Source organism: Alexandromys fortis, unplaced genomic scaffold (assembly GCF_014885135.2).
Source record: "Alexandromys fortis isolate MF-2015 unplaced genomic scaffold, M_Fortis_MF-2015_v1.1 scaffold_190, whole genome shotgun sequence".
NCBI classification, from domain to species: Eukaryota; Metazoa; Chordata; class Mammalia; order Rodentia; family Cricetidae; genus Alexandromys; species Alexandromys fortis.
In genome coordinates this window covers 1,727,808-1,740,096 of record NW_026068059.1, presented here as the reverse complement: position 1 = coordinate 1,740,096, position 12,289 = coordinate 1,727,808, and the positions used below count along the sequence as shown (strand labels likewise).

Sequence of the window (12,289 nt, the reverse complement as noted above, 5' to 3'; positions counted from 1 at the left end):
CTCTCTCTCTCTCTCTCTCTCTCTCTCTCTCTCTCTCTCTCTCTCTCTCTTTCTGTGGAGTTTCTCTGTGTATTCTTGGCTATCCATGAATTCAGAGATCAGCTTGGTTCTGCTGCCAGTGCTGGGATTAAAGGCATGCACCACCACTACCTGACTTTTACTAGATTTTATACTCCATTGTGTATGGCTTACCTTTTCATTGCTACAGCTTTGTTATAAGTTTTTTTCTTTGATGATACATTTTGTGTCTAATGAAATTTGTGCTTACCTCCTAAGGCAGCAGTTCTCAACATGTGGGGTTGTATATCAGATATTCTGCATATCAGATGTTTACATTACGATTCGTAGCAGTAGCACAATTACAATTGTGAAGTAGCAATGAAATAATTTTGTAGTTGGAGGTCACCACAACATGAAGAACTGTATGAAAGGGTTGAAGCATTAGGAAGGTTGTGAACCACTGTCTTTTTTTTTTTTTTTTTTTTTTTTAGAAGACTTGGAATTTACTATGTAGCCCAACCAGGCTGGTCTTGAAACTCACTAGATTTTCTGCTTCTGCTTCCAGAGAGAGGCTAGATGAAAGGTGTGTGCCACCAGGCCAGTGCTCAAGTTTTGATTTAGGCCTTTGGCCCATTATTGTGATGACCCCATCCCTTTCTGATTTAAGCTCAAGGATTTAAGCAGGAAGAGCAATTCCACGAGTCCTCAGCCCTTGGAGTTTAACAGTAGATTTGTGTGAGGTGCGTGCTCAGGTTCATGCCTTCTGTGGAGATTTGCTTTCTCCACTTTTTGGTTTGGTCTGTTTAGTGTCTTACATAGTCAGACTCATCAGAAAGTATAAATGACAAGATTATGTCATTATTATACAATCGTTCACATATCTTTTATACATTAGTTAGACTTACTAAAGATTATTTGTAAACTCTTTATGAGAAGCTTTGGTTTTCTGACCATCATTTTTGTGTTATTTTATATGTCATATACTTTGGCTTTGGATGAATTGCTCTATGTCTGTGAAACTGAAAGCATACATTAAGTCTCAGGCTACCCTAGAGTTAAGGGTCTTCATTATTCTTTTTGGTTGAGTTCCATTTTCTCTTTTTAAAAAATATTTTTTCTTTTCTTTTGTATATATGTGCATATGTCTGTGTAAGTATAGGTGACATATGTGTGGGTATCCCATGAAGGTGAGAAGAAGGTATTAGGTCCCTGGAACTGGGGTTACAGGCCTTTGTGAGCCTCTTGACAATAGTTCTGGGAAGAGCAGCAAGTGCTCTTAACCATGAGCCCTCTATCCAGCCTGCAGGGTTCCTATTTCTCTTATCTTGCCTTGGTGTTGGTTTCTTATTTAGATAGAAGGAACTAGCTAAGTATGTGCTGGAGATGAAATAGCTGAGTTCGCAGGTACTTCCGTGTGTGCTTTCCTCTTGTTCTTCCCCTTCCCGTAGCCCCTGGGAGAATAGCTGCAGGTATTCCGCACACACCTCCTGTCTTTGTACAGTCATTTCTTCAGTATATTTTTATGAGATTAAGATTGGATTTCTCTGAAATTTTCCCTATGATATTCCTAACCAACAAGCCTATTTGGTTTTTTTTTTGTTTTTGTTTTTGTTTTTTTTGGGGGGGGAGGGAGGGGGTTAGTACGTTGCTCTTTAAGCACAGAGCCAGGGGGAAGAATTTCTATTATATATTAATAGCATAGCTGTGAATTGCCTTTCCTTTTAATTGTCCCATCTCTAAAAATCCATCCGTTTCAGTTTGTTGTACCTTGTCCTTGATAGTCCACACTGTTCTCCATTGTCACTGGTACCCATTGTTCTTTGTAATGTTTTTACATTTGTTTTATGGGATTAGTGTTCATAGGGGCTTTATGAGTTACCCTTTATTTCTCCAGGTAGAGAATAGTTCATCTTTGTCTTTCATTCTTTTTTTTTTTTTTCCTCCTTCCTTTACTGTGTGGTTGTTCTGCAGGCCTTGTTCAACGCTGTGTGATCATCCAGAAAGACGACAATGGATTTGGGCTGACAGTCAGTGGAGACAATCCAGTCTTCGTACAATCTGTCAAAGAAGGCAAGACATTTAAAAAAAATAGTTTTGTTTCTCGGCATGATTGCACATTGCCTTTAATCTTTGCACTCAGAAAGCAGAGGCAGGGGGATCTCTGATTACTCAGACAGCCCGATAGATATAGTGAGTTCCAGGCTAGCCCGGGCTGCATAGTGAGACTCTGTCTCATAAACAAAAACCAGGTTCTTTTTTGTTTGAAAGCAAACAGGGTAGCATAACAAAGCTTAAATGATGTCTCTTGCTCAGAGTAGACTTACACATACTGCAGGATGTGGACCTTTGTGCTATATTTGTCTTTGGGGTTATAGAATTGATTTGCCTCAGGTGACTTTATAGAAAGAAAACAGTTCTTCTGTAGCTATAGAAACCACATGATTTCTTGGTCATGATGTTTTACATGTCATCACTTAACAGGCATTTCTACAACTTGATTTCTTTGTAGCATTAAAGTAATACTTTAATAGAAATAAAGACATATGGATGTTTCTTCCAAATGGTAGTCATATCTTTTGTTATTATAATACATTGGATTGTTTTGTTTTGGGTGCTGTGATTTCAGGTAGATTATATTGTATTAAAGGTGATAACACTTTATAGATAATATTGAGTTTTCAAGTAAAAAAAATCATAAAACAAGTTTCATTCACACAGCACTGGGTGGTAGGAGGAGGATTTGAACCCAAGTCTGCTATACTTTACAGCCCGTGTTTTAATTGTTGTTACATTACTTCTCTTTCAAGAAAGCTTATCAGTGAATGGCATGTTAAACAATTCATTTCTTCCACAGATGGAGCAGCCATGCGGGCTGGAGTACAAACAGGCGACCGAATCATCAAGGTAAAGTGACGTCTACTGTGGAACTCATGATATGATTGCATAACGTACATCGTCTCTGTTCCTTTTTCTATCTAGATTTTATAAAACCAGCTCTCTATTTCATTTGTTTTAAAGTTAATATCACTGTTTACTTAAAGGCACGACAAAAGGCTTGTATATACGGAATCTTATTTGTTCTTGAGTAGGAAGTTCACCTTTTAAAACTCAGTTCTGTCCAAATTAATCTGTTAGCAAGAAGTACTCATACAAATAGGATTGTGCTGGTGTGTTGTTTGTTGCGAATTGATGATTGTTGCAGATGAGCTTTTTAAAGAGGGCTGGTATAGAGTCCTAGCATACTCCAGTCCTGGTTTGATCTCCAGCTCCAGACCAAGAACAAAAAGTAAAAATGCAGGAGTAGCTGAAGCCTGCTAGCCAAGCATTTTACCTGCTGAACAAGAGCACTTGTGTGTGTGCATGGTATATGCATGTAGGTCCACATGTTGCAGGTATATGTATATGCACATGTGTGAAGATCAGAGGAGTCCTCCTCTAGCAATGCCTGCCTTATTTCCTAACAGAGTCTCTCACTGAACTTGTTGCCCATTGTGCCCCCACCTCTGCTGGCTTACAGTGATGAATTCCCAGAAATCCTTCTGTTTCTACTTCTTGTACTTCTTCCCAAACCTTTTCTTCTGCGTGGCATAGAGGTCTGGGAAGCCACACTAAGATTTTTCATGGAGCCTAGGGTTCCAAACCTGTGCAGCAAGCATCTTACCTACTGTGCTGTTTTCCTGGCCCAAGAGTACCTTTTAATTACAAAAAATAAACTTACTTGGTGGGGCACATCTGTAATCCAAACTCTGGGAAAACAGAGGTGGGAGGATACTTACAAATTTAAGGCCAGCCTGATCTACCTAGCAGGTTTTTAGACTACAGGCCCTATCTCGAAAAAAAAAATAAAATGAATAAATTATTAATAAAATAATAATTCTGATAGAAAAATTAGCAAATAATTTTATCAGACAATTCTTCAGAGTAATTGAGGTAAATGGCATTTTCATGAAATATGGTCAGTAGAATTGATAAGTGAAAGAGAAATTAAAATGATATGAAAAATTATTTCACTATCATTGTTTAATGATTAATGATTCACACTTGGCATATAATAGATACAGTAGAATGGCTTCTTTCATAGGTCTCAGCATCAGCTAGGTAAAATCTGTTTGGTAGAAATTTGTAAATATGTATTAAAATTTTTAAATGTACAACTTTTGATCAGCCAGTTATTTTTAGATATATCGAAGGAAATTTGTGTACAGATGGACTCCATGAGATTTGTTACACACTGAAAACTTGTCAGTAACCCACAGCCTAAGTGTGCATGAACTGAGGATAGAGCAGAAGACCCATGGCTTTAAGAAAGGCTAGATTAAAGTGGCCTGGCCCTAACACTGCAATTCCAGTGCTTGGGACGAGGCAGAAGGATCGGGAGTTCATAGCCATGTGATAGTAAGTCTTCTCAAAGAATAACAACAGTTGGAAGACGGGTTTAAGAAGGTTCCAGTATCAGTGCTGAGAGATGACGGTATGGTAGAAGAAAAGCGGAGCATCCCATATTTGCAAGCTTATCTCAGATGTTAATGTTGTAGTTAGCAGCAACACCTCCGGGAGACATGATGAGCATACTGTTATATTTTTTTCCCTTGTGTCTGTATTGTGTATATGTTGTACATATATGTATGTACATGTACACATACATGTGTGTGTAGAAGCCAGAGGACAACTTCTAGTGGTGTTACTCAGGTTGCTGTTAACCTGAATTTTAGACAGGCTCATTCATTGGTCTGGAGCTTGCCTATTAGACTAGGCGGCCTAGCCAGCAAGGTTCAGGGCTTGTCCCATCTCCCCAAAACTAGGACTGTAAGTGTCTGACACTGTGTCATTTAATGGAGACCTTGGATAGCATTTTTATACCCAATTTGTCTGAAAATTAAGTTTCTTTATAAAGATTACATTGTATTTGGAAAAAAGTAAATTGAGTGTTGTTACATAATTTGTACTTTTTTTAATTATAATTTTGAAAAATCATTCAACTGTTAATAATTAAAAGCAAATAAAATTTTTGTTGATAGATTCTTGTTGTATAGGTTAGTCTGGCCTAATACTATGTAGGTGATTCTCTGTCTCTTCCTCCCCTGTGCTGGAATGACAGTCATGTACCACCAGTGCCCAGTTTATATAGTCTTGTGAATAGGACCCAGGATTTCATGCATGTTAAGCAAACACTCTGCCAACTGAGCTACATCCCCAGCCCTAAAGACATCTTTTTGACTTGGAGTATGTCAACAAATCTGTGAAGGTTTTGTTGTTGTTGGCTTTTTTTAACTTAAATTTTTAAAAAAAAAATATATGGATATTTTGCCCTTCCTGTATGCTGTACACCACACTGGAGCCTGATGCCCATGGAGATCTGAAGAGGGCTTTGGATGTATTCCCTGGTATTGGTGTTACAGATAATTGTGGTCTACCATGTGGGTGCCAGGAATTGAACCTGGGTCCTCTGGAAGAGCGATATAGTTTTCTTAAACTCCAAGCCATCTCTCTCTAGTCCTATTGTGAAGAATTTGTAAACCTTTTTTCAAGTATATTTTGTATTTATCATTTTGACTAAGTTGAAACTTTGTTTAAATTATGGATGTTCACCTCTTTTACATTGCAATATGATATTGTCATCTGTAAATGTATTGGCTTGCCTTCCTAACTATCCTAAGATGCATGTAGCCAGGTGGCCACAGGTTGGATGTACCACCACCTTTAAATGAAGGTCTTGTTTTGTTTCAAGTTCATTTTGTTGCTGAATATATAGTGTTAAAAATTAATTTGGATCAAATGTTTATTATAATTAGTCCACAGTAATTCCTAAAGTCACTATATAGCTATTGTTTTAATCAGATCTGTCTGACACATACCTTTTCATTTTCTCACAGGTGAATGGGACTCTGGTGACTCATTCAAACCATCTGGAGGTGGTGAAACTAATCAGATGTAGGTGAATGTTATTTCTTTTTAATTGTTTTCTCAAACTCTTAAAAGGGTCACCAAGCATTTTTCTGGCACTGGCCAAATAGCAAATATTTTAGGCTTTGTGAACTACATAGTGACTACTGGAACTTGTTGTTGTAGCATAGGTTCTAATAAAGCTTCATTTGACAAAACTGTCTGTAAACTAGATTTAGCTTCATGACTGGTGGTTTTTACTCCCTTCCCCATATACACACATTGGAAGGTCTAAGTAAAAACTTACTAGTATATTTTTTTTTCTTTTGGGTTTTCGAGACAAGGTTTCACTGTGTAGCCTTGACTGTCCTGGAACTTACTCTGTAGACCAGTTTCACAGAGTTCTACCTGCCTCTGCCTCCTGAATGCTGTGATTAAAGGTGTGTACTACCACTACCCAGCTAGTGATTATATGTGTCAACTTCCTGTTGACATGTATTTGAAAGGCATATATGAATCACCTGACAGCAAGGAGGTTGAGAATCAGATAGAATACCCTGAAGAACTTTAGAAATTATGTAGTACCTTACCTCAGATCAGTAAATTATTGTGTCATTCAAGAAAATCTTTTGGTGAAGTGCAAAGTTATGTCCTACCTTCACGTACTTCCATTAGCAACTGGCAGCACTCATGTAATGTGGATTCTAAGTGGTTGGTGTTTCTCTGAGCTGATAGGGAGGCAGGTCAAGCTCCAGCATTTGGGCTGCAGTTTCTCTGTATTTACAGGTTCAAGAGAAGGTTCAGTGGTTTTGTGAGTTTTGCTTATAAGTGGATGTGATGGGGTGGGACTTGGGTTATTGGAACTGAGTGGTCTGAATGACATGCTGTACACTGGAAGCCCCAGATTCATTCTTTCCACCAGTGACATCATAACTGTTGCAGCAGCAGTAGAGAAAGAAGACACAAATCTCACAATCCTAACAACCCTGTTTTCTTTGTTCTGATCTGGCTTGGGTATTGGGTGTTTGTCATGTTTTTAAGGAAAAATAAGAGTTCAAAGAGAAAGCTGAAAATAAATGGCATGTAATAGAAAAAGAATGTGTGATTATGTCAGATAATTTCTTAGTAAGTACACTAGTTATTTATGGCCAACCAGAATTATTTAATTGTTATCACTGAGTAGACAGATGTTTTTTGGAATAAATTCAGTGAACTGAGTTATACTGTATAGGTAAGGCTTGACTAGTACTTGCTAGATAGCCCAGGCTGACATTTGAACTTGAGCCTTCCTGTCTCAGCTTCTTCAGAGATGTAATTACATGTGTTTACCATGTCCAGCTTAGTCAGCTATCTGAGTTCTTTTTAAAAACAACTGGATTTTTTTTTAAAAGGCCTTTTTTGGGGAATGTGGATAGGATTGGATATTTGGACAGAGTCTTATGTAGCCTAGGCTGGCCTTGAGCCCACTGTATAGCCAAGACTGACCTTGAAATTCTGATACTACTGTCTTTACCTTCCTAGTGCCAATATATAAGCATAAACCTCATAACTAGTTTTACACTGGCAGGGTTGGAACCCAAGGATAACGCATGGTAGGCAAGCACTCTGCAAACTTAACTATATCACCAGCTCTAATGGTGATCTCTTTTAAAGACTGTATCCTGGCTGTTTGCCTCATTTAAGTAACCCTGGGAACCACACTTATACTAATGAGCTATCTTGTGGCCTACTTTTTAATGTGCATTTCAAACATTATCAGAGTGATTGAATTCTGATTTCTTTGAACTAGTTAAAGAAGGCTAGAAAGAGCTGAAGCGAGGTAAGCATATGGGCTAGTAAGATGGAATGAATGACTTTCACAGAGAGCATAAGGCTGAAAGCCTTGCAAGGTATACTTGTTGGCCATTGTGGTGCACAGTTGTGATGCCAGCGTATAGGAGGCTGAGGCAAGAGCTCGACAAGTTCAAAGGATGCCTTGCTGCAGAATGAGTTCAAGGTTAGTCTTGGCAACTCAGTGAGGCTCTCTCGAGATAAAAAGTATTTTGAAAGGGTACAGATTTAGCTTAGGGGTAAGTCTAAGCTGATGATTAGCATACATTCCCTTGGTACAATCCCCACTACCCCAGTTAAAGAAAAAAAGAATGGAAAAAGTTTTAAAAAGATTCTCAACACTGTTATTTTTCCTTTTCTTCTTTTTCTCCCACCTCCCCACCTCCAGCTGGTTCCTATGTAGCTCTCACTGTCCAGGGACGCCCACCTGGGTCGCCCCAGATTCCACTTGCTGATTCTGAAGTAGAACCCTCAGTCATTGGACATATGTCTCCCATTATGGCATCCCCTCATTCCCCTGGAGCAGCTGGGAATATGGAAAGAATTACTAGTCCTGTGCTCATGGGGGTAAGACCAGAACGTCATCTCCGTACATGCTGAATTAAATAAAGATGCCTTTGCTGTTATATGAAGAATTTTGATGCATTAAATTGATTAGCAAGCTTCCATTCAAGAATCTAAGAAATACCTGCTTAATATAGAAGCTACATTGTTATTTGGAATATTTGTTGTTATAGCAGATTTAGTTGAACATCTAAATTAGACATCTGCCATGTACAAAACAATGTATTATTCACAAATATATGATTATATTTTTTAGGTTATATTCAAACACTTTAGATATCTTACAGTATATGCTTTATAAAGATAGAAGTTTGTTTATTTTGTTTACTATTGTGTCCCTAATGCCTGAAATACTGCTTGACATATTGGAGATGTTTAATAAATCTTTACTGACTGTGGTTAAGACTCTAAGTAACCAAAAGAGACAGAATGTAGGCATAAGAGAAAAATGCTAGTTTGTGTGAGGACAAAGGGTATCCAGTTGTGATAAAGATCTTCATAGAATAAATGTGTTTGAATTTAGCCTTTTGTAATGGCTAACAGTGGTGACCATGGAGAGGAAGTGGAGGACACAGAATAAACCTAGCTGGAGAGCCAGGAAAATATCAGTACTGTCAGAAAAGCAAGACTTTTGTTTAGCTTGTGCCGGTTAAGGAGGTGCATGGTGGGAGATGGCTTATCAAAAGGAGGTCACCTATGCATTTGCAGTTGCTGAGCAAGTTCACAATTTACTGAGTAAGCAGTGCGAATCCATTCAACACTGTTGTGAATGGGAGAGTGATGTGATTATAGCAGGATTATCAGGAGACACAGGAATTTGTAAAACAAGGAGCAATGAATTTGGAGTTGTCTCAGAGTTTGGGCAGGCTAGACTGGAAACTAGAACCAGTCCTGGGGATTGATAGTAATGCCTCACTGGAGAGAAGTAGCAATAACAGATTTGTACTTCTGTAAATCCAGTTCTCCAGCCAATACCCACATTTAATATTCTCTTGAACATAGTCTAGTAAAGGCAAAATGAAAAGGTAGAACTGCCTCTACTGTGTCTCTTAATGAAATGAGCCATCTTCATTCATAAGTGCCAGGAGTAAGAAAATCCTAAAGAACACTGAGGGTTGTAGCTGACACAGAACACCATCTTTCTTGTCCTTCAATTTTAGCCTCATTTCCCTTGTATTGTATTCTTATCCTTTTATAGGAGGAAAACAATGTGGTTCATAACCAGAAAGTAGAGATTCTGAGGAAAATGTTACAGAAAGAACAGGAGCGGCTGCAGGTACGGAGTTAGAATGTATTCTTTTCCGGCCAAGGAAACTGAGTGTTTGTAGAATTGTTGTTTTCCATTTTCAGTCAAAAAGATTGTACTGGTTCCACCAACTGCTATGCTAGCAGTGGCCTTCTCTATTTTCATGACTTAAGTAATTAATTTCTAAAATATCTTTATAATTTTCAGTCACTGCAGGAAGAATACAACCGAACAGGTACCCCAAGATTGCTCAAGGAGATCCAGGAGACCAAGAAGCACATTTCTCAGCTGCAGGAGCAGCTATCCAAAGCCACTGGCTCTACTCAGGTAGTGGCATTACTGGAAGTTCTGCCTAGTGTTTATAGGAATTTTTTTTTCTGGGAATGTGTCAGAGAATTTCATAATTGCCTTTTAAAGTTATTTTTCCAGCTTAGAATAACAGGATGTTCTATGTAGGATGTTATGGACCCAATGATTAACGAAAATAAATGTGGACTTGTGATTGTTTACTTGCTTTTATTCCATTGTAATTTTAAGAAAGGGTTGAGTACTTTTGCTTTGATGTGACAAAACAAAAATGTAGTTGAAAATAGTTGCATTTCTGTAGTTTACCTTGTCACAATGAAAACTGATATGTTTTTACGTAGGGATGTGAGATCCATCTGTCCGTCCGTCTGTCCGTCCATCCATCCATCCATCCATCCATCCATCCATCCATCCATCCATCCATCCAGTCTATTTGGTTATTCGAGACAGGGCTTCTTTGTGTAGCCTTGGCTGTCTTAGAACTAGCTCTATAGATCAAACTCACAGAGATCCTCCTGCCTCTGCCTCCTGAGTGTTGGGATTAAAGGCATGAACCACCACTGCTTTGTAGTGTTTTTTTATAGGCAGGATATAACTTTTATAGTCCTTCCTGCCTTATTCTTCCAAATGCTGGGATTACTGATGTGCTCTTATCATAACTAGCCATGTTTATATTCTTTGTTTTTCTTTATGGATGCAGGGTCTTACTGTATTGTCCTGACTAGCCTCACACTTGGCTGTGTGGCCTAGGATGGCTACACAATCCTATAGCAATCCTATAGCCTTGGCCTCCTGAGCGCTAGAGTCACAGGCATGTCCCGCCTTTCCCAGTTTCATATTTATGGTCTTACTATCCCTAATTTTTATTGTAATTTTAAAGTAGGTTTTAGTAGAACTTGCTGTAAAGGTTTAAGTTATGGAGGTAATGGACCTGTGGTTAATGTGAGCCGGATGTCCTATAACATTCTTATTTGAGATGCACAGGGCTATGTGTACTTCATCTCAAAGGAAGATGCCTGTAGAATTACTTAAAATATGTGAAAGCTGATGAGTTGTTACTGTTTTTGAGTTGGTACAAGTCATATCTTCACAAAACTGACAAGAATTCTTTGAGATAATTTATTTTTGCTAATTTTAAAGTAAAATACTAAGTTGTTGGAAAAACTAGGGCTTAAACTGGTTAAATGACATAGTTAAGGTGACATGGTATGTCAGGTCTCCTGGTTAGTGTTCTTTTTATTACATATTTTTTTCATTTTGATTATTATGCTCTAGTATTGGTATCTGTATGTGTGTTGTGTGTGCATGCATACATGTCTATGCTTATGCTCATACATATGTATTTGGTAATACTGGGGATTGAACTTGTTGCCTCATGAATGTTAGTCAAGCTATACCACTGAGCTATATTAGGAACCCTTTGTTTTTTATTATTGAACAGAAGTAATGTATTTATTCAATAAGAACAGAAAAATGTAGTTTCAGTAATTTACCTTAATAGTGTGTATTCAAGTATTAGACATTTGATGAAATTTTGAAGCAGTGGAAGGCATTTGAATAGAAGTAGTATAATAATCTTTACTAATGGGCAGATAATCTAAAGATTAGTTTAGTTTAGTTAATGCTGTTGTACATATGTTTATGCTGCTATTTGCTGTTGGAATTTTTTATTCTTTGTTAAAATATTGCTTTCTCTATCTTTATGGTTGTTCATTTTAGGTTTCTAAAACTCATAATTACTTGTTTTTTATTTTATGTATTTTTACCTTAAGTATTTTTGGTCCCATTAGTAGCCAGCCTTCAGCTGCACCCGTGTAGTAGGTATTGTTACTGATTCTCTTCTTTGATTGTGTCTATGTGTAATTCTTTAATCTCTTTTAGGATGGCACTGTAATTGCACCCTCTAGGCCATTGGGTGATGCCCTAACAGTCAGTGAGGCAGAAGCAGATCCTGGAGATGGCCCGTGCAGGACTGATGGGAGCAGTGGAGATGCTTCTCGGCCTAGTAGTGACAATGCAGATGTAAGCATTGATCTTTAAGTCTGTATTTTCTTGCATTCTCCTCACAGTCCCTTTCTTAAGTTATGTGCATTCAAAATGTTATCTTTTATAGTAAGGGTTTTTATATAGCAATTTGATGAACAAAGTTCTGAACATTGTTAAATGTGAGCTTTTAATTCCAGAGGTTACTTTTCCCTCAGGCATTCACTGCCAAGTGTTCTTGTAGGGATGGAATTTCCCAGCAGGCTGCTTGTGGATTGAGAAGCTAATGCCTGTGCTTTTTTGCTCAAATGAGAGGCCAACTGTTGGTATCTTTAAGAGCATGTTAATATTCCAATTGTGGTCAGAATGACTCAGTCTTGAATCATGAGGCACTTTGCCATGACAAAGAGAAGCGGCCTTTATCCTGTTAGACTCCAGCTACTAGCCTGGGTTTACGACAGCTTCGTCCTGATTCAC

The 12,289-nt window shown here is 38.1% G+C and overlaps 1 protein-coding gene across 3 annotated transcripts in view; it reads left to right on the top strand.

The window, feature by feature from the left end:
* Positions 1 to 12,289, top strand: part of Arhgef12 (Rho guanine nucleotide exchange factor 12) — a 135,897-nt gene that overhangs the window by 75,575 nt on the left and 48,033 nt on the right. For 2 of the 3 annotated variants that reach the window (XM_050120064.1, XM_050120063.1), the window contains 7 exons: positions 1,972 to 2,070; positions 2,855 to 2,904; positions 5,874 to 5,931; positions 8,102 to 8,280; positions 9,476 to 9,553; positions 9,731 to 9,850; positions 11,711 to 11,851. In XM_050120064.1, coding sequence (XP_049976021.1) covers positions 1,972 to 2,070; positions 2,855 to 2,904; positions 5,874 to 5,931; positions 8,102 to 8,280; positions 9,476 to 9,553; positions 9,731 to 9,850; positions 11,711 to 11,851 — 725 coding nt within the window. The remainder of the gene's footprint in view (positions 1 to 1,971; positions 2,071 to 2,854; positions 2,905 to 5,873; positions 5,932 to 8,101; positions 8,281 to 9,475; positions 9,554 to 9,730; positions 9,851 to 11,710; positions 11,852 to 12,289) is intronic. The other variant, XM_050120065.1, reaches the window with a different exon arrangement.